Source organism: Anopheles coluzzii, chromosome 2 (genome assembly GCF_943734685.1).
Source record: "Anopheles coluzzii chromosome 2, AcolN3, whole genome shotgun sequence".
Classification (NCBI taxonomy): Eukaryota; Metazoa; Arthropoda; class Insecta; order Diptera; family Culicidae; genus Anopheles; species Anopheles coluzzii.
The window spans coordinates 89,681,429-89,709,101 of record NC_064670.1 but is presented as its reverse complement, the minus strand read 5'-3'; the positions used below and the strand labels follow the sequence as shown (position 1 = coordinate 89,709,101).

At 40.6% G+C, this 27,673-nt stretch overlaps 3 protein-coding genes across 4 annotated transcripts; all 3 read left to right on the top strand.

Annotated features, from left to right (window-relative positions):
* Positions 1 to 9,660: 9,660 nt before the first annotated feature.
* LOC120951179 (uncharacterized) lies at positions 9,661 to 13,567 on the top strand. 2 transcript variants are annotated; one of them, XM_049607902.1, is made up of 3 exons: positions 9,661 to 10,439; positions 13,065 to 13,253; positions 13,316 to 13,567. In XM_049607902.1, the coding sequence occupies exons 1-3, from the start codon at positions 10,197 to 10,199 to the stop codon at positions 13,514 to 13,516; spliced, it is 633 nt and encodes a 210-aa protein (XP_049463859.1). In that variant the 5' UTR covers positions 9,661 to 10,196; the 3' UTR covers positions 13,517 to 13,567. The 2 variants fall into 2 exon arrangements, with proteins under 2 accessions (XP_049463859.1, XP_040225664.2); XM_040369730.2 differs by lacking the exon at positions 9,661 to 10,439 and having other exon boundaries at positions 12,625 to 13,253; positions 13,316 to 13,558.
* Positions 13,568 to 15,220: 1,653 nt separating this feature from the next.
* LOC125906916 (uncharacterized) lies at positions 15,221 to 16,138 on the top strand. Its single transcript, XM_049607901.1, has 2 exons — positions 15,221 to 15,860; positions 15,923 to 16,138. The coding sequence occupies exons 1-2, from the start codon at positions 15,429 to 15,431 to the stop codon at positions 16,121 to 16,123; spliced, it is 633 nt and encodes a 210-aa protein (XP_049463858.1). The 5' UTR covers positions 15,221 to 15,428; the 3' UTR covers positions 16,124 to 16,138.
* Positions 16,139 to 17,801: 1,663 nt separating this feature from the next.
* On the top strand, positions 17,802 to 18,730 carry LOC125908412 (uncharacterized). The gene is made up of 2 exons (XM_049611148.1): positions 17,802 to 18,467; positions 18,530 to 18,730. Exons 1-2 carry the CDS (start codon positions 18,036 to 18,038, stop codon positions 18,728 to 18,730), a joined length of 633 nt encoding a protein of 210 aa, XP_049467105.1. The 5' UTR covers positions 17,802 to 18,035.
* The last annotated feature ends 8,943 nt before the right edge of the window (positions 18,731 to 27,673 follow it).

The window sequence follows — 27,673 nt, the reverse complement described above, 5'->3', positions numbered from 1 at the left end:
CACGGTCATTGAATGATGTATGGTCAAATTGGCAATCGTGTTCGCAGTTTCCTATAGTAACAGTTAAGGCTGCATACTAAATATTCTGTCTCTTTCTTATTTGTAAGGACTTTTGATTCACTTTCAACCTCTGTAATTTGAAAACTCCTCTTATTCGACCGTCCCATCGTCTCTCAAATAAGAGAGAGTTGACTGTATGTCACTAGCCTATATATTTCAAATAAATCTTTACAGCCACTTCTCATCCTATGCTAGATTACAACAACTACAGTAGAGAATGAGAACGATAGTTGGATAGCAACCGTGTAATTGACGAAATGTAAATGTAGATCATAGTAGTCTATAACCGCATAATTATTACATTATTATTAGTTGTAATAAAACTTACAGTTAGAACAGGCGTCTTTACTGTACAATGAATTTGTATTCAGGACAAGAGTGTTTATCTCTTAGGTTCAGGGAAATCGATCGCTACCAACAAATGAAAATTGTCGAGAGCATAGTAAAAGTTTTAATTAACCGCTTAACGGGTCCTTAAATCGGTGAAAACTTCGGCTACAGGTAAATGTCACACAGCGACAAAAGTTCCTATCGATAGAATAAGGGACCGATTGCATTTTACAACATTGTAGAGAATAAGGTTTGTTCTCCTGAACGTAACGTTGTGAAGACAACATCCTTTGCTTTCAAAAGTGAAACACATTGTTTGCCACATCAAGCTGTAATCACCAAGCAACACAATAGCATTCCCGGAACACAAAACCAGGTCAAAAATCAGCTACCATCATATCTCGAAAGCAATCTGGCCTGCTAACATATCGTCACCTGTGATTTATCGTGCTCACTCAATCTTTTACTCCTTCTCGTAAACTGTAGCGCATCCGTTCAGTTCGTCGTGTGCACTCGATTCAAATGCTAATTAACAATTAGCCGTCGACCAAATCGTTCGGTCGTAAGAACGCTGTCCGACCAATACCGGCAATGTAGAAGCCACGTGCACTAGTGACGTTGGGTTTTACAAATCCAGCCATCCATTTTCCACTCACTAAAGCATAAATTGTTAATTAATACGCACACGAATAACGACCGGTTGATGCAACTCTCGCAACCAGCAGCATTGATTTCACCTTCCAACAGCTGAATGGTGTGCAGTACTGGTATCACGAGCCAAGCGTGTATGAGTAAGTGTGTTCAATGCACAGCAAAATAGCGACCCCAACACAGTTGCTGCAGTAGCATGAGGTCATCATTACTATATTGCAAAGGTTGCGTCTCGCATGGTGCTACATCGTATGGTGGAAAAGGATCGGTACGAAATGCTAGGAACATGGAACTAACGAGTAACGAATCAGGCACAGTTCAATAATTTTCTTAACTACCAATTTGTAAAACTTTCTCTGTCTGAGTACGAACACAATTATACCCCTATAAATTATGTTCATAAAAGCTCTAAACATCGACTGGTTCTGGTAACGATTCCGCCAATGTAAACGAGTTGTTTCAAACGATATTTCTTTTTCAATATTAATTAATGATTTATGAAATGAACTTTATGAAATGAACTATGACATGAAATTCACTATGACCGTTCGGCGTTCCTCACGATATTCATTAAGTTAGGATATCATCAATAAACGATGCGCAATCTCAGACTGCGCATAAATATATCAAATCGAGCCGTTTGACAGATAAATATATCTGTACAAAAAAAATTATACATATATCTTTTGGACTTTGGGCTAATATGTCCAGTGTTCATGATGAATGCATGCAGTTTTGCTAAAGAAATTTAGAGTCAGGGACTATATGAGCGAAATTATTTTCTGTATCGAAAAAAACACTATGCTGCTTCTGATGATGATGAGTCCCACCTCTATCACCGACAATGGATTGAGAGGAACAAATGTATCACTAGGATATTCAAATTAATAAGACATTCTTCATTAATAAATTATTTAAAACATAGCGAACAACTAGTACGTATTAAATCAGGGAGTTACAGTATCATGTCTAATAGTTCGAAAAGAGCCGTAGCCTACAACATAGTTGGCCACTCAAGGCTTCTGCAGCTTACGCCGTTTTTTTATAACGGCTGCTGTGGTAGTTTATTTGAAAAAATGCAACTACCGCTACCGCAGTAACTGACTCTAATTCGTAACTGAATAAGTGTTCGTTATAGCCATAATTGGTGCTATAGCCACAATTGGTACACTATTTTCGCTCTAAAACAAACAAAAATCTATCCGTAGTTTTAAAATATTCATATTGGAAATAATTTGCGTTCTAAAACATTTGTGATTCATTTGTTTCGTGCTGTCCACTTCCGTTAGTTAAATATCATCCTTCTAAAATGTGTTGGAATAAGCAAAATGGTAAGAGATGCCAAACATCTTGTCCAACTAATTGCAACAAACCTCCCTGATTTGTGCTCCTCTGGGTCTCGTGCTGAGACGAAAGATATACCGAACCAAGCTACCAAGTGATATGAAGGATTATCATGAGATATGAAGTGTGTCCAAACACGGTGTTATAAAGTAGGATAAAAAAGTGAAATTTGAGAAGAATTAGCCCCTTCAATTTTGCGACTAATTTTCCGGGCTACTAACTCAACCATTGATATAAAACGGAGAATTGAAACGATGAAGTTTACTTACAGGCTTAGCAAACTTGTCACTCGATGTCGAGGTATCTAGTTTGCAAGAATAGAATAAGAAAATCAGGTCTACTTTGGAACTAAACTATCCCCCGCTCCTAATTGTTATGTAGGGGTTTCCATAAGAATATGTCAAGTAGGCAAGTATTTATCCATTAAAACAACTACGTGTTCTTTCGTTTGCACAATCGATTCAAACCTGTCGTTCTCGACATCAAAACCTTTGAAACATTTTAATTCAAAAACGCCAAAACTTTGTCGAAAATGGTTCGAATTCAGTTTTTTTAATGAGCCAAATTAGGTAATGATATGCATTTAAAATTTATTAAAGGAAATCATTTAAATGGCAGCAAAACCAAACTGAATGGTCCATCATGAAAACAACCGATAATGCAATGAGATTAGATTAGAATAAATCATACCGTTTGATGATCTAAAAATGTATAATACTGATTTTTTGCCAATACTCTAGTGTTGTAAGCGCATTTTAAAGTCATCTTCAACACTTGGGCTGCCGACATCGAAGTAGGCAACAAACAGACAGACCGTCTCGATAGATTTTCCCAACCAGACTTCTAAAACAACAAGCATATTTTAAAGAGCAATCGAGTTCAATTTTTCGACTCAACGAGTAAAAGAATAGAAAAGCCCCTTATTTAATGATGTTCATATACTTAGTAAAAAAATCGATTTAAAATTTCAAAAATTTCGATAAACACTGGATGAAAATAAAAAAATAATCTCGTGTTCTACACATTTTGGGCTTCAAAAAACATGTAGAATATTACGCAATATTTTTTACAATAGTAAAATCGGTTTCTAAACCTTCTTACGAATAATTACTATGGTAAGTGTACCAATTAAGGCTATATTTGAAACATTTAAAGTTTCTATCTTGCACTTGATACAAAATCAACGACCTAGTCGTTGGTATCGCTTTATTGCTGAATAACAATAAAAACTACTTAATAATATAACAAGAATAACAAGCGCAATGGTCATGTTTGGAGATTTTTACAAGTGACACGAGATTATAGATTATATGCTTCCAACTATGTGAAAATCCGTCTTTTTCCCGGTCATACATTCAATTTTAAATCGACTAGACTTTATGATGCAACTTTATGTATGCAAATGAACGTTTGAACCATTCAGTCCATCTTCAACAGGTGTCTTATGACACAATCAATTATCAATAGCTTTTTCTTGATATGCAAAATCATGTACACAGGGATATGTCCAGCACAGGTTTTATTCAAGGTTTTTACTTTGTTGCATACCTTGCTGTGTATGGGAGGATCAATCCACGTCCAACGTTTTATGAATCGATGTCTATACATTTGGTCTCTGACTACAGCATGTAAATATGCTATATCAATTAGACGTCGACGTAATGATACCTAAAGACACTTTGAATCGTACAATAGCTAAAGCCAAAAAATATATCACATTAAGTTACGATTTTCATAAATACATTTTCTAACACTACCACTGTTGGGTTCACCGGTCAAAGCAGATTGCAATCAAAATATAACTTACAAGTGCTGTTGTGTGAATCTGTGAGATACATATTTTCCCACCATCCCAGTTAAGTTCACTTCTGTGATTTACGTACATGCAAGATAAATCGCATACCAGCCATGTTTTGTCAAGAGCAGCACACACGGTACAGGTCATCAAACGATTTCTCCTACTTTATCGCGCTAGAGCGAACGTAACGAAGCAGATCCTGTTACGACAACATACTTGTGTTTATATGAAAATTATTAATCCATTCCATTGAAGCCAACACAACGAACGACTTCCACAGATTCCGCTGCAACGATGGCTCTCTACACCATACACAGTTTGCCGTCATGGATACGGAAAGATGCAACAAACACGAAGTATTTTGCACCATGCAGGTTACCAATTTTGAGCAATCATCGAATACAACAACCATGGTGCTCTCCCGATGCTCTCCCAATCCCTTATTTTGCACTCCACAAACGGTTGCGGCGCTTGTTGCTAAAGCTGTTCCGATATCGAAAAAGGGAGATGATGCTCGTACCTTGCTTGATGGTTATGGTTAGCACAAGACATTCAAAGGTGTAACGAATAGTTTCTTTGAACATTTTTCAGTATTTGCCTGATTAATTTCATCTATACTGCTAACATTTTATATAAATCACAACAATGTAGTTAGGATTGGTATGTTGGCTTCACAAAGTAATATCAACGGGCAAATTTACGCTGGCGATAGCTGAGTGAATTATTTTTCCAACTATTATTCAAGTAACCTTAAGATTCACCTCCACATATTCAAACCGTTCAGCGTCCCATATCAGTCTTCAGACGGTATCTATCGCCATGCCAAACTCAATTACTGATCAACTTCATAGCAGCGCAAAGCATGGAGGAATCGGAATTGGGTCGATCCGGTACTAAAAGGTGCATTGCTTTATTACTGCACTTTATGCACTGGACGTAAACGACTCGACATAGACGTTTTTACGTTCACCGATCCAGCCCTACCCGTGACCCGTGTCCACATATTTAGCACCGATGCACGAAACACAGACGCACGGCAATATTTCACAAACATAAAAGAATATCATTAACATCGTTTTATCCTGCCATCTAGCTGCGGCGGCCTATCACAAAAATAGCTCCCGTTTAAAAAGTTCACACCCTTCCCTGATAGACTTACTTTGTATACATACAAGTGTTAGTTCTACGGCAACAGTTTTCTACGAGACCCAACGGTATCTTATTTTAGGTTTTACTCATATTCGTCGACTATTCGTCGATTAATTAATTTATGGTGGAAGAGCAACAAATAAGCCATTAAGCAGATAGTTTTGGAAAAGAAACCGATTATAAAATAAGCTCGAGTGAAGTTGTATAACAAGTTTCTTGTTTCATATTTTTGCGTTCCACTGCGTAGTAATTCTGCCGAAGAGCTTCTCACTATATATAAAATCGAAAATCGTCACAAAAAATCGAGACAAGGTAAAGCTGTCCGTGACGAATTGCACAAAAAAAACAAAAAGCAGGGATGGTTAATGGTGCGAGACTTGATAGCAACATACTACGCGTTATGTTAAGTAATCGTGTGCACTACAAACAGCCGAATCAGCATCGTCTGCAGAATGATCCACAATGGTGCTGTTCTTACTGTAGTGTACCTAAAAGGACAGAAAACGCTAGCTATACGATGGAATCTAGCAAAAGTGACCAAGTGATGCTATTACCACCGACGAACCGACGTGATATTTCGAACAAAATGAGCTTCAAAAGATGTCCCCATAGTTCGAATGAAAATACGTTTAACACCATAAGCGCCATCCCTATAAGGAAACGCTTACTACACTGACACAGACGAGAAACTGGGGAGAAAAACAAAAAGGAGGATCAGCAAATTCTAACTAGAAATGTTTTATTCATTTCTCACACCTTTTGTTTTGATTTAGAATCCTGTAAAATCATATTCCTGGGTGTTTTGTTCAATTTTTCTCATATTTCTGGCTTGAGCAGACGAATCGTTGGGCATTCGTGGTTCATTCGCTTTACGCGTTCCATACCCGTGGACATTTGTGCCACGCTCCACCCCGGAACCCCGGTAACTAGTGATGGGCGTTTCGGAGCGCACCAACGGCTCCGCACCCACGGCTCCGCACCAACGGCTCCGTAGCCGGCTCCGGACTAACGCCTCTGCACTCACGGCTCCGTTCCAATGGCTGCGGAACCGACATCGGGCCCACCGTTCCGGAGCCGGCGACGAAACAACGGCTCCGGATCAACGGCTCCGCACTAACGGTTCAATAGAGACATCATTGTATGATAGTGTAATAAAAAAACAAATATATATTCTCTTACGTGTGGAAGCTAACACAGGATATGATTGCAGTATTGACGTTGTGTAGCATTCATTAGTCTCTTCTTTCTTAACAATATTCAAAACTAATCGATGTTTTTTTTTGATAAATTCTTTTAAACACGACGTACTCCACCATTTACGGATTTCTTCGATTGAAACTTCACTGAAAAAGTTCTTTTGGTCCTTTGTGTTAAAACCGGCTCCGGAGCCGTCGGAGCGGAGCCGGCTCCGGATCCGTTGGAGCGGAGCCGGCTCCGGAGCCGTTGGTGCGGAGCCGTTTGCCCATCACTAGTTTCAATGTTTACCGGTTGATCAGTCTGAACTCACTGGTTGAACTCCGATGCCCTGCCATCTATTGAAAATGCAAACATTGTTTTCGCTTATATGTTCGGCAGGACGTTTCTATTTACGGTATGCTGTGGTACTATTTATTTTCGGCAACGCGAATACGGGTCAGTAAATGTTTTAATCAGCAGTTTCTTCTTCATATATGAAAAGTTTCAGCCTAATGGGTATAGCGTAACGCACCGACTGGCTCACAAATTATTATTTTTTACTTAAGTTGTGGTGATTTGCAATATGAAACATGTCGTAGTATTTGTATTGTTGTAAAACTGTTTTAAAGGAATATGTATTCGGTAAAATTCAAGGTTTGTTATTGTTACAAGCTTTGGCAGAAACAAACAGCATTGAACTGTCAAAAAATCATCTTTCACCTTGTACTTTATTTCGAAAGCATTTAGGTTTTCTTTTTAAATTTATATGTTGATTTAACATTTTTTAGTATTGTGATTTTGTTAAAGTTCCAAACAAGTTTAAAACATTGTGCAACCACATAATCTTTAACAACATGATTGTATGGTTTGGTTTATTGTTCTAGTTACAGGCTTCCCCAGTGTTACACGAATTCGAGTTTCGCGAATATTTATTTTTAACTGTTCATATATCAGATTAGCACAATTTTCTCCAATAATTGTCAAACCAATAATTGTACAGAAACGACACATACCATCTCTTCATAGATTTCAAAGCCGCATACGATAGCATAGCCAGGGTAAAACTGTACGACGCTATGAGCTCATTTGGAATCCCGGCCAAACTGATAAGGCTAGTTAGAATGACTATGACCAACGTCACATGCCAGGTGAGGGTGGATGGAAAACTCTCAGGACCTTTTGCTACCACCAAGGGTCTGCGCCAGGGGGACGGGCTTGCCTGTCTCCTATTCAACTTGGCGCTAGAGAGGGCCATCCGCGACTCGAGGGTGGAGACTACGGGAACCGTCTTCTATAAGTCAACCCAGATCCTGGCATACGCTGATGATATAGACATCATTGGTCTGCGGCTCTCCTATGTAGCAGAAGCCTACCAAGGGATTGAGCAGGCGGCAGAGAACCTCGGATTGCAGATAAACGAGGCAAAGACCAAACTGATGGTGGCAACATCAGCGGACCTACCAATAAATAATCCAAATCTACGTAGGCGTGATGTACAGATAGGTGAACGCACTTTTGAAGTCGTCCCAGAATTCACCTATCTTGGGTCAAAGGTCAGCAACGACAACAGTATGGAAGTTGAGTTGCGCGCAAGGATGCTGGCTGCCAACCGGTCATTCTACAGCCTGAAAAAGCAGTTCACCTCAAAGAACCTGTCGCGACGGACGAAGCTGGGACTATATAGTACCTATATAGTACCAGTACTCACATACGCCTCTGAGACATGGACACTGTCCAAATCTGACGAAGCCCTCTTAGCCGCGTTCGAGAGGAAGATGCTCAGAAGGATACTTGGCCCCGTATGTGTGGAAGGACAATGGAGGAGCCGCTATAATGACGAGCTATACGAGATGTACGGCGACCTCACTGTCGTACAGCGTATTAAGCTCGCCAGGCTCCGGTGGGCTGGCCATGTTGTACGCATGGAAACGGACGACCCAGCCCGTAAAGTCTTTTTAGGCCGTCCACAAGGACAGAGGAGGCGTGGTAGGCCCAAATTGAGGTGGCAAGATGGCGTGGAGGCGTCCGCCATTAAGGCCGGGATAACGGACTGGCAGACGAAGGCGCGAGACCGTGAGCGGTTTCGGACACTCCTGAGGCAGGCCAAGACCGCAAAGCGGTTGTAGCGCCGGATAAGTAAGTAAGTAAGTAAGTAATTGTCAAACTAAACATAAATTGCAATTTGCCAAAAGTTTTAAATCGCTTCAAAGACAGATATTTAATGCAATTTGTGCATAACATTCGGTAATAAGTAAAAAAGTGAATAAAATAACTAGATTAAATAACAAATCATGTTTTATCACCTATGTTTATTTATTGTTTACTATTTTTAATTACAACATAATGGAGCTCTGATTGATATTAGACCTTTTGTGCCTTTTACACAATCTTCTATTTGGCGTAACGTCCTACGTGGACATGCCGGCCTATATATAGGCTATCGATACTTAATTCATTACCACGCAGCCGGATAGTCAAATCCTTGCTACGGGGGAACGGTTCGTTTAGGGCTTGAACCCATGGCGGGCATGTTATTGAGTCGTTCGAGTTGACGACTGTACAACGGGACCGCCTTTTATACAATATACTGAATAATGTTAACAGTTTACACGTCATAATAGGGTCATGTTTCAGCCATCGCATGAGAGTGGAGTTCTTAATGCGACCAGGGTTTTTTCAAAAAACTTTTCCCTGCAGAAGGACTTATAGTCTAAGAAAACGAATAACGAAAGAGAATCTAGCCTCAATCTTATTTACACTAATCTTTCCTCTATTACATAAATTTATAATCTAGTCTATTTGCATTAATATAGCCTATTTACTATCACCTATGTATATTCCGTCGGTCCATCGCATCCCATTTTATCTGTTCGTACAGAACCTCCACAATTACAGATTTACAATCTCAAATTTATGTTTTATTACCATTAAATTATAAAACGCATCCCAATAATCGCAACATTAATCGAAATAGCTCAGCAATTCCGTTAAAATCGCACCAAACGTTAAAATTTGATATGGAATATGAGAGAAAAATTTCGAATGGATTTAAATACATCGCAACGATTTTTTCGTCCGACGCTATGCGTCAAATTCTATACAAAATTTGGACCGCACATCCGATAAAATTGCACGAGAAAAAAACCCGGCCTAAGAGAACTAGCATGGATGATTCATTCTAGGCTTGGACCTATGGCAGGCATGATATTGAGTCGTTCGAGTTGACAACTATATCACGGAATCGCCTCCGAGGTTTGAAGCAATGATTCTAATAAACAAAACTATGTATTCCACGCAAAAAAACTACGATTTTTTACGTTTATGCCTTTGCGAAACGGAAGGCAAGATCAAAACGTGTCGGGACCGATGTTTTTTTTTCTTGTTTTGTTAATATTTTGCGTTTCTGTGCATGGTACAGCTTTACATGTTACATGTTACAGCTCTACTACTCTCAGAATGACAATATTTTATTTCGATCTTAACTGCTGACTACCTTTTCGCGAACAAAACGCGTTTCTCCTCGGAAATGAGGAAAGGTGCGTTTTGCCACAGTGCTGCATAATCCCCCAGCAACCCCTAGCTGGTATAGAATACATCTTCCCGCTCGATACTTCAGTAGGTCGTACATTTGTATGACCGCTTAGGGCCAAGACATCAAACGTACGACTAACATCGATGAGGAACGTTTATGCGTTTATTTTTTCCAGTGTCCTCTTCGATTGACTGTATGGCTGCCCTTTTACAAACCATGGATGATCGGATTGGGTCGTTGGAGCGGGAGGTTAAAATGGGTAACCTTAAGCTATCCAGAATGGAGGAAAAATTGGACGAGCAGACACGGCTATTGTCGATGTTGGTCGAGCAAACAGTAGCTGCTCGACAACCCGATGCGGAACGGCATTCGGCGAATGAAGATGAGGTACAGGAGCAGGTGCCGCAGCCGAAGAGCACAACGCGAAAAATGAAACGGAAGAGGATCAGGATGACGAGCAGGAACGTCATGAGGAGCATGAGGCAGCGCCAGAAATCCCGGTTCTGCCAATAAGAACCGTGAATGACTTTTTTGTATTGAACTCTAGCTGTGCCAGAAACGAAGAGTTTGTACAGCAAATGGTAAGAGTAAACGTGGGAGGATGACCATTAACCAGAGCAGTTAACCGATTTGTATCTTTCAGGCGGAAGAATTACAACAGGAGGTGGTCGCATCGCAAACGAGAGCCCGGAACGTCAGCCAACAAGCGTTAGATGTATTTTTGCTGACTTACAGGAGTACACCTAATAAGCTGTTAGAAAACCAGAAAACTCCAGCGGATGTTATGTTCAACAGAAGGATACGCACAACTTTAGAGCTGCTACGATCACCACCGCGACCCTTCGCCAAGCACGTATACTTCTGAGCATAAACCCAAAAAGTTCAACGCTGGTGATCCTGTATATGCGAAGCTTTATGAAGTCAACAAATGGAGCTGGGTTCCTGGTGTGATTGAAGAGCAGATCGGAAGTGTGATATTTAAGGTTTTAACCACATCTGGCAGAACGCTCCGTTCACACATAAATCAGCTGCGTCATCGGTACAACACAAATAATCAACTAGATGAAATGGAGTCTACAATGTTCTTCAATGGATTGTTAGATGCTTGGGGTATTAGTCAATGTTGTTCCTCATCACCAGTACCTGATGCTCCAACCCTAAGCCGTCCTTGTATTCGTCTATGTCATCAGATGCACCATCCTTGAGTGTACCGTCATCATCGTCATCAACTGCAGCATCGCAGTCATCATCATCAGCAACAACATCAACACAACCATCGTCATCGTCATCAATGTTATCGTCTTCAGTTTTACCGTCTTCTGCGAATGTTTGTCCGGAGCCAATTGAATCTTCTGAGGTTGCGACGAATGACGTAATATCATCTCTACCCGTGCAGCCTCCACGTCGCTCTTCGCGTGTCAGAAGAACGCCACCGTGGATGGAAGCGTACCGGCAGTATTAAGAAGGGGGGATGTTGGCAACCACCCTGTGCCTGTACCGCTGTACCAAGACAGCTCGCAATGACAGTTGTACTGTACTTGTAGAGGTGTGTGTGCGGTGCAGGACACGATCGACAAATCGTTCTACGAAGAGAGATCGTTGACCGTCCGGACAGAACAGACCACCTTTTTAACGTGTAATATTATTTGTTATAAATTATATTTTAATGTGTTAATAAGTAATAGTACCAAAGAACACAAAACTGGCAAACGGCGGGGAGACGATGTATTGTTGCCAACGATGTAAACCTTCCGTTCCAAATTTGTCGCAAGCAATTCCCGGTCCAGGTTTGCTTCGCAATGACTATAAACAAGACGCAAGGCCAATACCTACACCATCTTGGTTCGTACACTACCCTCAGATCCCTATTCGCACACGGACAGCTTTACGTTGCACTGTCGCGAGTGACATCAAGGAATAACGTGGCGGTGCTGATAGTGAATCCCGATTATGATCTTGAGGGTGTCACAGTGAGAAACATTGTTTACCACGAGGTGATTAAAAAATATTGATACAGGTAAATTATTAATTAATCAATCATAGTGCCCGTGATGTTTAAGGAAAACCTGTTTTCAAGTCTAACAGGAACAATAGTAATACTGGCATACTGGTAGCATATAATGTGGCACCATCTTTCTTGCTTATTCAAATTCAAATGAAAAATGAGAAATCATGTTCAATAAATAAACACAATTAATAATCTATTCAGTCGGAAATGAACTGTCATCATAGTTTGCGTGTTCAGGAATTGTTGTTTATGAAAATTCTTACAGATAAGAGATTTGATTACTCTGAAATCGCTGTGTAACCCACTAACCGGGGAAAATTAACTAGTTAATTTAAACACAAACACCATGGTTTGATACACCACTCGATGTTTCACTAACATCCATTGAAGGATGTTTAGCATGAGTGCGGAGGATTATATCGTCCACAGTTGAAGACAGCTCTCATTACTGTTTTGCAACCGTTGCACTATGAGGCGACCTTGAACAAATCGCGATCATAAGTCATTTTTGTACTATTTACAATGTGTATCATATCGAATCTTGTCTGAAATAGTCAACATTCTTGTCGTTGGACAAGACGTTGGAAATCTAGATGGCGCCATTGTACACCGTTGTTACAGGGGTTTTCACATATAGAATACATAGAATAGAATACATCTTCCCGCTGGTATAGAATACATCTTCCCGCTCGATACTTCAGTAGGTCGTACATTTGTATGACCGCTTAGGGCCAAGACATCAAACGTACGACTAACATCGATGAGGAACGTTTATGCGTTTATTTTTTCAAGTGTCCTCTTCGATTGACTGCATGGCTGCCCTTTTACAAACCATGGAGGATCGGATTGGGTCGTTGGAGCGGGAGGTTAAAATGGGTAACCTTAAGCTATCCAGAATGGAGGAAAAATTGGACGAGCAGACACGGCTATTGTCGATGTTGATCGAGCAAACAGTAGCTGCTCGACAACCCAATGCGGAACGGCATTCGGCGAATGAAGATGAGGTACAGGAGCAGGTGCCGCAGCCGAGCAGCGAAGAGCACAACGCGAAAAATGAAACGGAAGAGGATCAGGATGACGAGCAGGAACGTCATGAGGAGCATGAGGCAGCGCCAGAAATCCCGGTTCTGCCAATAAGAACCGTGAATGACTTTTTTGTATTGAACTCTAGCTGTGCCAGAAACGAAGAGTTTGTACAGCAAATGGTAAGAGTTAACGTGGGAGGATGACCATTAACCAGAGGAGTTAACCGATTTGTATCTTTCAGGCGGAAGAATTACAACAGGAGGTAGTCGCATCGCAAACGAGAGCCCGGAACGTCAGCCAAGAAGCGATAGATGTATTTTTGCTGACTTACAGGAGTACACCTAATAAGCTGTTAGAAAACCAGAAAACTCCAGCGGATGTTATGTTCAACAGAAGGATACGCACAACTTTAGAGCTGCTACGATCACCACCGCGACCATAGCCAAGCACGTATACTTCTGAGCATAATCCCAGAAAGTTCAACGCTGGTGATCCTATATATGCGAAGCTTAATGAAGTCAACAAATGGAGCTGGGTTCCTGGTGTGATTGATGAGCAGATCGGAAGTGTGATATTTAAGGTTTTAATCACATCTGGCAGAACGCTCCGTTCACACATAATCAACTAGATGAAATGGAGTCTACAATGTTCTTCAATGGATTGTTAGATGCTTGGGGTATTAGTCAATGTTGTTCCTCATCACCAGTACCTGATGCCTGTTCCAACCCTAAGCCGTCCTTGTATTCGTCTATGTCATCAGATGCACCATCCTTGAGTGTACCGTCATCATCGTCATCAACTGCAGCATCGCAGTGATCATCATCAGCAACAACATCAACACAGCCATCGTCATCGTCATCAATGTTATCGTCTTCAATTTTACCGTCTTCTGTGAATGTTTGTCCGTAGCCAATTGAATCTTCTGAGGTTGCGACGAATGACGTAATATCATCTCTACCCGTGCAGCCTCCACGTCGCTCTTCGCGTGTCAGAAGAACGCCACCGTGGATGGAAGCGTACCGGCAGTATTAAGAAGGGGGGATGTTGGCAACCACCCTGTGCCTGTACCGCTGTACCAAGACAGCTCGCAATGACAGTTGTACTGTACTTGTAGAGGTGTGTGTGCGGTGCAGGACACGATCGACAGATCGTTCTACGAAGAGAGATCGTTGACCGTCCGGACAGAACAGACCACCTTTTTAACGTGTAATATTATTTGTTATAAATTATATTTTAATGTGTTAATAAATAAGTAATAGTACCAAAGAACACAAAACTGGCAAACGGCGGGGAGACGATGTATTGTTGCCAACGATGTAAACCTTCCGTTCCAAATTTGTCGCAAGCAATTCCCGGTCCAGGTTTGCTTCGCAATGACTATAAAAAAGACGCAAGGCCAATCCCTACACCATCTTGGTTCGTACACTACCCTCAGATCCCTATTCGCACACGGACAGCTTTACGTTGCACTGTCGCGAGTGACATCAAGGAATAACGTGGCGGTGCTGATAGTGAATCCCGATTATGATCTTGAGGGTTTCACAGTGAGAAACATTGTTTACCACGAGGTGATTAAAAAATATTGATACAGGTAAATTATTAATTAATCAATCATAGTGCCCGTGATGTTTAAGGAAAACCTGTTTTTAAGTCTAACAGGAACAATAGTAATACTGGCATACTGGTAGCATACAATGTGGCACTATCTTTCTTGCTTATTCACAGCAAATGAAAAATGAGAAATCATGTTCAATAAATAAACACAATTAATAATCATTTCAGTCGGAAATGAACTGTCATCATAGTTTGCGTGTTCAGGAATTGTTGTTTATGAAAATTCTTACAGATGAGAGATTTTATTACTCTGAAATCGCTGTGTAACCCACTAACCAGGGAAAATTAACTAGTTAATTTAAACACAAACACCATGGTTTGATACACCACTCGATGTTTCACTAACATCCATTGAAGGATGTTTAGCATGAGTGCGGAGGATTATATCGTCCACAGTTGAAGACAGCTCTCATTACTGTTTTGCAACCGTTGCACTATGAGGCGACCTTGAACAAATCGCGATCATAAGTCATTTTTGTACTATTTACAATGTGTATCATATCGAATCTTGTCTGAAATAGTCAACATTCTTGTCGTTGGACAAGACGTTGGAAATCTAGATGGCGCCATTGTACACCGTTGTTACAGGGGTTTTCACATATAGAATACATAGAATAGAATACATCTTCCCGCTGGTATAGAATACATCTTCCCGCTCGATACTTCAGTAGGTCGTACATTTGTATGACCGCTTAGGGCCAAGACATCAAACGTACGACTAACATCGATGAGGAACGTTTATGCGTTTATTTTTTCAAGTGTCCTCTTCGATTGACTGCATGGCTGCCCTTTTACAAACCATGGAGGATCGGATTGGGTCGTTGGAGCGGGAGGTTAAAATGGGTAACCTTAAGCTATCCAGAATGGAGGAAAAATTGGACGAGCAGACACGGCTATTGTCGATGTTGATCGAGCAAACAGTAGCTGCTCGACAACCCAATGCGGAACGGCATTCGGCGAATGAAGATGAGGTACAGGAGCAGGTGCCGCAGCCGAGCAGCGAAGAGCACAACGCGAAAAATGAAACGGAAGAGGATCAGGATGACGAGCAGGAACGTCATGAGGAGCATGAGGCAGCGCCAGAAATCCCGGTTCTGCCAATAAGAACCGTGAATGACTTTTTTGTATTGAACTCTAGCTGTGCCAGAAACGAAGAGTTTGTACAGCAAATGGTAAGAGTTAACGTGGGAGGATGACCATTAACCAGAGGAGTTAACCGATTTGTATATTTCAGGCGGAAGAATTACAACAGGAGGTAGTCGCATCGCAAACGAGAGCCCGGAACGTCAGCCAAGAAGCGATAGATGTATTTTTGCTGACTTACAGGAGTACACCTAATAAGCTGTTAGAAAACCAGAAAACTCCAGCGGATGTTATGTTCAACAGAAGGATACGCACAACTTTAGAGCTGCTACGATCACCACCGCGACCATAGCCAAGCACGTATACTTCTGAGCATAATCCCAGAAAGTTCAACGCTGGTGATCCTATATATGCGAAGCTTAATGAAGTCAACAAATGGAGCTGGGTTCCTGGTGTGATTGATGAGCAGATCGGAAGTGTGATATTTAAGGTTTTAATCACATCTGGCAGAACGCTCCGTTCACACATAATCAACTAGATGAAATGGAGTCTACAATGTTCTTCAATGGATTGTTAGATGCTTGGGGTATTAGTCAATGTTGTTCCTCATCACCAGTACCTGATGCCTGTTCCAACCCTAAGCCGTCCTTGTATTCGTCTATGTCATCAGATGCACCATCCTTGAGTGTACCGTCATCATCGTCATCAACTGCAGCATCGCAGTGATCATCATCAGCAACAACATCAACACAGCCATCGTCATCGTCATCAATGTTATCGTCTTCAATTTTACCGTCTTCTGTGAATGTTTGTCCGTAGCCAATTGAATCTTCTGAGGTTGCGACGAATGACGTAATATCATCTCTACCCGTGCAGCCTCCACGTCGCTCTTCGCGTGTCAGAAGAACGCCACCGTGGATGGAAGCGTACCGGCAGTATTAAGAAGGGGGGATGTTGGCAACCACCCTGTGCCTGTACCGCTGTACCAAGACAGCTCGCAATGACAGTTGTACTGTACTTGTAGAGGTGTGTGTGCGGTGCAGGACACGATCGACAGATCGTTCTACGAAGAGAGATCGTTGACCGTCCGGACAGAACAGACCACCTTTTTAACGTGTAATATTATTTGTTATAAATTATATTTTAATGTGTTAATAAATAAGTAATAGTACCAAAGAACACAAAACTGGCAAACGGCGGGGAGACGATGTATTGTTGCCAACGATGTAAACCTTCCGTTCCAAATTTGTCGCAAGCAATTCCCGGTCCAGGTTTGCTTCGCAATGACTATAAAAAAGACGCAAGGCCAATCCCTACACCATCTTGGTTCGTACACTACCCTCAGATCCCTATTCGCACACGGACAGCTTTACGTTGCACTGTCGCGAGTGACATCAAGGAATAACGTGGCGGTGCTGATAGTGAATCCCGATTATGATCTTGAGGGTTTCACAGTGAGAAACATTGTTTACCACGAGGTGATTAAAAAATATTGATACAGGTAAATTATTAATTAATCAATCATAGTGCCCGTGATGTTTAAGGAAAACCTGTTTTTAAGTCTAACAGGAACAATAGTAATACTGGCATACTGGTAGCATACAATGTGGCACTATCTTTCTTGCTTATTCACAGCAAATGAAAAATGAGAAATCATGTTCAATAAATAAACACAATTAATAATCATTTCAGTCGGAAATGAACTGTCATCATAGTTTGCGTGTTCAGGAATTGTTGTTTATGAAAATTCTTACAGATGAGAGATTTTATTACTCTGAAATCGCTGTGTAACCCACTAACCAGGGAAAATTAACTAGTTAATTTAAACACAAACACCATGGTTTGATACACCACTCGATGTTTCACTAACATCCATTGAAGGATGTTTAGCATGAGTGCGGAGGATTATATCGTCCACAGTTGAAGACAGCTCTCATTACTGTTTTGCAACCGTTGCACTATGAGGCGACCTTGAACAAATCGCGATCATAAGTCATTTTTGTACTATTTACAATGTGTATCATATCGAATCTTGTCTGAAATAGTCAACATTCTTGTCGTTGGACAAGACGTTGGAAATCTAGATGGCGCCATTGTACACCGTTGTTACAGGGGTTTTCACATATAGAATACATAGAATAGAATACATCTTCCCGCTGGTATAGAATACATCTTCCCGCTCGATACTTCAGTAGGTCGTACATTTGTATGACCGCTTAGGGCCAAGACATCAAACGTACGACTAACATCGATGAGGAACGTTTATGCGTTTATTTTTTCAAGTGTCCTCTTCGATTGACTGCATGGCTGCCCTTTTACAAACCATGGAGGATCGGATTGGGTCGTTGGAGCGGGAGGTTAAAATGGGTAACCTTAAGCTATCCAGAATGGAGGAAAAATTGGACGAGCAGACACGGCTATTGTCGATGTTGATCGAGCAAACAGTAGCTGCTCGACAACCCAATGCGGAACGGCATTCGGCGAATGAAGATGAGGTACAGGAGCAGGTGCCGCAGCCGAGCAGCGAAGAGCACAACGCGAAAAATGAAACGGAAGAGGATCAGGATGACGAGCAGGAACGTCATGAGGAGCATGAGGCAGCGCCAGAAATCCCGGTTCTGCCAATAAGAACCGTGAATGACTTTTTTGTATTGAACTCTAGCTGTGCCAGAAACGAAGAGTTTGTACAGCAAATGGTAAGAGTTAACGTGGGAGGATGACCATTAACCAGAGGAGTTAACCGATTTGTATCTTTCAGGCGGAAGAATTACAACAGGAGGTAGTCGCATCGCAAACGAGAGCCCGGAACGTCAGCCAAGAAGCGATAGATGTATTTTTGCTGACTTACAGGAGTACACCTAATAAGCTGTTAGAAAACCAGAAAACTCCAGCGGATGTTATGTTCAACAGAAGGATACGCACAACTTTAGAGCTGCTACGATCACCACCGCGACCATAGCCAAGCACGTATACTTCTGAGCATAATCCCAGAAAGTTCAACGCTGGTGATCCTATATATGCGAAGCTTAATGAAGTCAACAAATGGAGCTGGGTTCCTGGTGTGATTGATGAGCAGATCGGAAGTGTGATATTTAAGGTTTTAATCACATCTGGCAGAACGCTCCGTTCACACATAATCAACTAGATGAAATGGAGTCTACAATGTTCTTCAATGGATTGTTAGATGCTTGGGGTATTAGTCAATGTTGTTCCTCATCACCAGTACCTGATGCCTGTTCCAACCCTAAGCCGTCCTTGTATTCGTCTATGTCATCAGATGCACCATCCTTGAGTGTACCGTCATCATCGTCATCAACTGCAGCATCGCAGTGATCATCATCAGCAACAACATCAACACAGCCATCGTCATCGTCATCAATGTTATCGTCTTCAATTTTACCGTCTTCTGTGAATGTTTGTCCGTAGCCAATTGAATCTTCTGAGGTTGCGACGAATGACGTAATATCATCTCTACCCGTGCAGCCTCCACGTCGCTCTTCGCGTGTCAGAAGCACGCCACCGTGGATGGAAGCGTACCGGCAGTATTAAGAAGGGGGGATGTTGGCAACCACCCTGTGCCTGTACCGCTGTACCAAGACAGCTCGCAATGACAGTTGTACTGTACTTGTAGAGGTGTGTGTGCGGTGCAGGACACGATCGACAGATCGTTCTACGAAGAGAGATCGTTGACCGTCCGGACAGAACAGACCACCTTTTTAACGTGTAATATTATTTGTTATAAATTATATTTTAATGTGTTAATAAATAAGTAATAGTACCAAAGAACACAAAACTGGCAAACGGCGGGGAGACGATGTATTGTTGCCAACGATGTAAACCTTCCGTTCCAAATTTGTCGCAAGCAATTCCCGGTCCAGGTTTGCTTCGCAATGACTATAAAAAAGACGCAAGGCCAATCCCTACACCATCTTGGTTCGTACACTACCCTCAGATCCCTATTCGCACACGGACAGCTTTACGTTGCACTGTCGCGAGTGACATCAAGGAATAACGTGGCGGTGCTGATAGTGAATCCCGATTATGATCTTGAGGGTTTCACAGTGAGAAACATTGATACAGGTAAATTATTAATCACCTCGTGGTAAACAATATTTTTTTAATTAATCAATCATAGTGCCCGTGATGTTTAAGGAAAACCTGTTTTCAAGTCTAACAGGAACAATAGTAATACTGGCATACTGGTAGCATATAATGTGGCACCATCTTTCTTGCTTATTCAAATTCAAATGAAAAATGAGAAATCATGTTCAATAAATAAACACAATTAATAATCTATTCAGTCGGAAATGAACTGTCATCATAGTTTGCGTGTTCAGGAATTGTTGTTTATGAAAATTCTTACAGATAAGAGATTTGATTACTCTGAAATCGCTGTGTAACCCACTAACCGGGGAAAATTAACTAGTTAATTTAAACACAAACACCATGGTTTGATACACCACTCGATGTTTCACTAACATCCATTGAAGGATGTTTAGCATGAGTGCGGAGGATTATATTGTCCACAGTTGAGGACAGCTCTCATTACTGTTTTGCAACCGTTGCACTATGAGGCGACCTCGAACAAATCGCGATCATAAGTCATTTTTGTACTATTTACAATGTGTATCATATCAATTCTTGTCTAAAATAGTCAACTTTCTTGTAAAACATTATTTTATACGTTGAAAATCCAGATGGCGCCATTGTACACCATTTTTACAGGAGTTTTCACATGTTAGGAATATTTTGCAATACACAATATTATTGGAACTAAAGTCTCTATAAGGCCGATCAACGAGATTTTCTAGAGTATGAAGACTAACACCTTGAGTATGACGCTTAAAGGCCGGGCTACATTGATCGTACTCGCAAGTGTAATTTATATATTCACTAACGCATCTGGCGGCGGCTGGTGGAAGCTTTATTTGGTCGTCGGGGGAATGGTCGTGTTGGATCTCAAAATTAATTAGTTTTTTCATCGTTTTTTGATGGGGAAACTGCTGAAATACTCGCACAACATATTTATCTATCAATTACAAAGCTTTTCCATAATTTATCTGTCAAAAAGCGTTTTGGGTCGAGAAGCCTATAATTTTGATCAAAAACCAGTGAACAACAGCTCGGTGAGTATGTTCGATATTTTGTTGTGTATGTTTTTTTTTTTGAAAATATGTGGTAATTTAACATACATATTGTATTTCTAGCCATGGAACAAGCAGGAAGCAGTCGACGCAACGAAAAAATAGTAAAACTAGTTTTAGTAAGAAACTCCTTTGTAGCTGTTTCCGTATGAAGGATTTATGAGCAGCATAGCACTGCCTAGGTATAAGAATTCAACGGACAAAAGACATCATCAAGTTGGATCAAGAAGTCTACATATAATCTATTTTAAAGAGGTTCAATATGGATAAATGTAAACCTGTGGCAGTTCCAATCAACAACAGTGAGAAGCTAACCAAGGAAGAAAGTCCGAAGAGTAACACTGAAATTGCTGTGATGAAAGATGTGCCGTTTCAAAAAGTTGGGCTGATGGATGTTTGATGTATTTGGAACAAAGTACTCGACCAGACATTCTATACGCGGTGAACATGCTGAGTCGATTCAACAAAAATCCCAGACAAAAACACTGGAACGCAGTGAAGCATGTTATGCGCTATCTTCTATCTATATCGCTAAGAAATGAGTTTTCTCAATTTTCTAGCTTTTTAAGGTATTATTATGATATTTTGTTATTTCTTTATAAAGATAATCATTCTTTAATATGATTTTAGACATTTGACATTTGACATCTGAAATAAAATCGCATGCGGCGATGCGGCAATATCAAATGATTTTGATGTTGCCGCATCGCCACATGCGGCAGATTCGCAAGTGCTGTCATTAACGTCAAATCCCATACAAAAGCTTGCGGCAAAATCGCATGCGGCGAGGTTCTGACCGTTGCCTTACTGTGATGCTGATTGGGGATCTGATCCGGATGAACGAATATCCACCACTGACAACATCTTTATGGCGCAAGGAGGAGCTATTTCATGGATGTGCAAGAAGCAACCAACGGTAGCCTTATCTACGTGTGAGGCTGAATACATTTTTGTATCGGTGGCGGTACTGGAAGCCTCATGGCGGCGCGGACTTTCTGCGCAATTGACGTAAGCGGATGAAGTGATTGAAAGTCGTTGTGACAACCAGAGCTGCATTGTGATCGCTAAGAATGGTGGGTACTATCCACGTACGAAACATATTTATATACGTCACCATTTCATGAAAGATGCTCTCAGCCGGGGGATTGTCAATCTAGAATATGCCAGCACGGAGGACCAGATTGCAGATGGGCTTACTAAACCATTGCAACGGACTAAGTTCGAAATTAGTCGCAAGTTAATGGGTATCTCTTAGGCTTGAGGAGAAGTGTTGAAGAGCAAGCCTCGAGTAAAATAGTAAGCTATGATTATTAGGTTCTTAAAAATATAGTCTTGTTCCAACCAGCAACCTATACACAGCTACTCTCTACAAATAAAAATAATTGGCCCAAGATCACTACCCTGGGGGACCCATAGGGTGTTATTAGATAGACTTCCCCCCCCCTCCCCCCCCTCCCAAACATTGTCCTCTGTGGTCTCTCTAGTAAAAAAGTAGTGAACCATTTGTGTTCAGTGCCCGCAATACCAATTTAATGAGCTCAACAATAGATTACTAGGAATCGTTTCTAAAACTCGCTTGAGTTCCAAAAACACTGCTAGCGTCACTTGTTTTTGATCCATGATTGAGGCAATTATGTATGTCAAAATGAGCTCTAAATTGTGTAACTGCCGCAAACAAACAACTTTTCCAAATACAAATGACCGTACATTAATCCAGTACGCTTTTGTTACGCAAGTGCCACGTCGGTTCGTTGGTGCTATTACCATTCTACTGATCATTTTAGTTGCTAACAACTCTGCTGTAATAAAGGAAAATTAGCAGCAATATTTGAAAGTTTTGGCGTTAATATGTTGACGTTTTTTGAGAATGTCCTCACAAAATTTGAAAACGGGAAAATTTTTGCATTGAAATGAAATGAAGCATCTATTTCTCATTAACAAAGCATGAATTATAAGTCAAAAAAATAGAAATCAAATGCAAACCACGTGCGACATCATATTGTTGTAGTTGGATCTTACATTTATGTGCATCAAAAGCGCCAGACGCGTTCAAGCAGAAGCGGGCATTTAAAGATTGTATGTTCTGTATCCGCTCAGCTCATGCTTTAGCAAAAACAAATCCTGCCGATATCTAGAAAAATTGTTGACATAAATGCATGAATTCTCGCAAAAGGCGTCGAATGTATGAGATCGATTGAAAATCAGACAGTCTCCTTTCATTAAAACATGACCACAAGGCTTCCCCAATAATGATCAATGTGTTGCTTAAATTGACAAATTATACTACAATTTTTTAAGTGTTAGTACACGACTTAATTGATACTTCATGTGCATAAAAAAACCTTATTTTAGCGCCACCAGTTGTGACGATATGTACGATCATCATATTACATTAGAATACATGTTCCAAAAATTTTCAAAATGGCGTGACTTGGTTTATCATGGAATTTTTAAATGTTGGTATGATTTTTGATCGTAACTCTAGACCAACTCGGATGTCTAGTTTTCTAGTGTGGGGATGTGTTCTAGTTTATAATTTACAGTAGCCCCATAATTTGTAGGCTTCCGGTAGATTCTGCTGGGCCTTGGCTAGTAAATATATAACATCTTTTTTTCTTACTATTGGCTTTTCTTAGGTATGTCCGAGTGCAATAGCGAGTGGATTTAAAAATATCCGTCGATTTATATCCATTTTTTCATAGACCGTATCGTAAATCCGTAATCGAACGTAGCTTGAAATTCATGTAAGTATAATGAAGAAGCCACTCCTCGCTACTAAAATACTTTTAGCTAGATATTTCATTTTATTTCATTTTAGATATCATATTACAGTGCGCTTATTTTATAATCTCGGCATGGCATGCTTTGTAGCGAGTACTTCCATCATTGAAGTAATACTTGAGAGTAAAGTAGAACACCATCGAACAAACCCCAATTCGACCAAAGGATATATGCAGAGGCACTCTTATAAATTCCTCACTTTCAGTATAAAATCATATTTGGTTCGGTTGGTACACTGCTCCTTGCTTGCTGGCAGAAAGGATTCAATAATTTTTACCTATGTCTCAGATTTGGGGAAGAAAATATTTTGTTGGAATCTTGTAGCCTTCAAATCTTCGTTTTAATCCATGAACTGGTTGGCTGCCACGTAAGTTTTTTGGGCTTCTTTCTTTGTGCTACGCATGGGTAAAACCACATACAATTTCTGCGAGATTTGGTTTAAACTTCAAGGCATGCTAGATTTTGTTATGGAACAAACCGTCAAATTGTGTGTCGATGAATTGGTGAGAAAGAACACCATTAGCCCAACTGATATATACACTCACATTGAATTCGATGCAAACGGAAGGAGACACGGACGTAGCTCGAAACGGGTGTAATAAAAATATATCGCAGAACACGACACCATGTAGTTACCTTTATGATGTTTCAAATTACGATTACAATGTTTACAATAACCTTTTACTTTGTAGAGAGACTCTACCATAACAATTTCTTCCAACTGGTTTCTGTTGGTAAAGATAATGTAATGTAAAAGTAGCTTGTTCTTCAAATGATAGGAAAAGTAGGAAACGACAAGCAGTGAAATCAATTACCGGCAATTAGCTTTGAAAGTTCACTGTGCGTACATACAGATTCTACATTCTTACATTATTTTCTCCGAAACATTCACAAAGGCTATTATGGGATGATACGACCATAAAGAATTCGTTAGACGAAAGAAAAACGCGTGTGTTTTTATTAAAGGAACACGCAGCTACCCATGTTTTCCTGTAACATGAATTAAAACTTTTTTCACAACGTTGATAGTTTTTATTAGCGTGCTGTTTACTGTGCTTGCTGTTCCCCATTCTCAAACGTTAAAATGTGTTCGAAACTAACGAAATTTTAAAATAAGTGCAATATTGGTTAGAACCAATTGAAAATATATTTAATTGGATGTTTCTTCCGTAATCTCTTTTAACGATCCTAAGCTTCAACCGTTTTGCAGTCTGCAGCCTGCTTCAGGAATGTTTGAAATCGTTCACAGTCATAAAACCTTTAAAATACATACGTTTATGTGAAAAGCGATCGGTTTAAATGACAAGTTTGCTATTACTCTGCGGCTTTTGATAATAGATTCATATAAACTGCATTTTTATTTCAGAAGTAGATCACGAAATATCGATATAGTTTGCTTTCGCACTTAAGGCAAACAAAAACTAGTGTCGTTTGTGAGGAAAAACCACAACGAAAATTTTAAATGCCGATAGAAAGTTCGTGTATTTTTTTTTTCTTTTGCTCAACAACCGTTGTCGGTCAAGGCCTGCCTGTACCACTTGTGGGCTTGGCTTTCAGTGACTAATTGATTTCCCCCATAGCAGGATAGTCAGTCCTAAGTATGGTGGCACGGTCCATTTGGGGATTGAACCCTTGACGGGCATGTTTTTAAGTCGTACCAGTTGACGACTGTACTACGAGACCGGCTTTCGTGAAAGTACGTGTAATACATCGCAGATATTAATCAGCGGCTCAAATGTGAAACCGGAAACCAGTCATGGTGGTGAGCAATAATTTGGATAAGCTGGCAATGATATCGAAACTCAAAAAACTCAAATTGTATCCACATCAAAAAAGTGAGCACTGGTGCTGAATTATATAATAAATTATAGGACTTTAATCTTAAGAAATGCGTAAATAGCACAGAAAATACCGAAAATTTGCGGTTCACTCTTTGGGAAAGCATGTTACTTGGAAGTCTCCCAAAAAAGTTGTCAACGATCAATGGCATTCCAATTCTCTTTAATTAATTCGAAATTTAAAATATTGTTTTAAGAAAAATCGTACAGACCACGTTCGGTAGCGAATTATGATCGTATGATTTCGGCAGAAATTTCTGATCAGGCGAAAGAGTAACGAAACGGTGAACAAGTACGCATAATACAGATTTGCTTAACTGTATGGTTTGTATCAAGCACCTAGGGATCACTTTTGTTCATATTTAAGTTTGTTTGGTAGACAAAGCACGAAAATATTGGCTGGTATTACTGAATCCGTTCGTAGCGAGAACGTACGGCGCTCACGTAAAATTCTAGGGATGACAACACATTTCTTGAGCCCGGTCCTACAACGCCGCGGTAAATAACTGTAGCTATCATCTAGTACGTTAGGAAAATGAGTGTCGGGACGTACGCCGCCGCTACGAACGGATTCAATAATACCAGCCATTGACTGGACAAATCAAAACAAATCAAGATACTGCCACGTGCCTCTAAATCCATTTCGCAGGAGTTCGTGATACTGGAGCAAACCTTCACCAATCGGATTCTGGGAGAAATGGATCCTGGTGAATGTGGTACCATGTTGCTGAGCAGGCTTACTCGTGCCAAACAAAGAATGGTCATAAAAATGGTTCACGACGAGGTGCAAAAGATCCTGCTAGCTGCGTAGTGCCTGTTGTATGCAAAGCTTCCGAAGGCTCGTGGATAGTTAATGTTCATAGATGCTGGCACTGATGAAATAGGCATGTATTCAGCATCATGCTACATCAAAGAAGCAAGCACAATACATAGTACACTATGAATAAGTTTCTTTAATAAGTTTTGAAAAAAAAATATAAATTAGTTACTATTATACCTCTGAAGGAGAAGGTTTATTTTCAATAACTTCAAGAGGCACGAATCGCAAAATGCGATGTACTAGTGTTGGATCGTCTGGGACCATCTCTGCACGAGTTGCTAAATAGGTGTGGAAGAAGCTTCAGCTTATGAGCGAGGCTCCTGCTTACGTTGCAACTGCTCGACAAGCTGGAGACGTTTCACGAATGTCACGGTTCGTCCAAAGTGACCTGAAGCCGGACAATGTCTAGCTGAGTAGCAGAACGGCCCGGAAATCGGTACATCTAATGGACTACGGTATTGCAGAGCAGTAGAGAAGAGAGCAGTTCCCCCTGTTCGGTAGAGCATGTTGCACAACATGCGTTCATCCCATTTGCAGGAACGATCGATTTTGCTCCAGTGTTCCCGCATATCAAATGCACACCAAGCAGACGAGATGACATTTTGTCACTAGCCTATATGCTGATGTTTTTATTTTCTTCATGGTTCCCCTGCCTTGGTATGAGATCGAGAAGAGAATCGATGCAAAAGGAGCACTGCTGTTGAAGCTGATGATTGATTAATGATAATGAAAGATCTCTGCAACGAATGTCCATGTGAGATTTCAACATCAGATAGAGCATGTGTTGCAGATGAAAACAAGAGCATTTATAGAAAAAAAAAAACAAGTGCAGATGCAGAGTAACAAAAAGATGTTAGAATGAAACCGTTCAATTCGTTTATGAAGGTCCTGGATACTAATAAATGATGGCAGTAATGACGAGGCCGCACACTCAGTGTAGTAAACTGTAAAGATGGCCATCCCACGCGAACAAGTAATATTCTAAGTCTTCCGCACAAAGACGAAAAAAACTGAAATTAACTACGACAAAGACCCAATGTCTAGCACTGTGTTTGACTGCGATTTAACTTATGGTGCGATGTCATTATTTATTCTGAATTAAAAAAAAGACATTTTAAGCAGATACATTATTTTGTGGGATTGGGCTCAAACAACACGCATTCTGTTCAGTAAACGAAACGAAGTACAATGCGTGCAGCAATAGATAGCATCAAATTTCCTTAACCTAATGCTTCCCACCGACATCGAAAAGTATGTAAATTTCAATGGGTTTAAATTTCAAGTGTTCCACCAGAACAAAACCACAAAAAGTTATCATG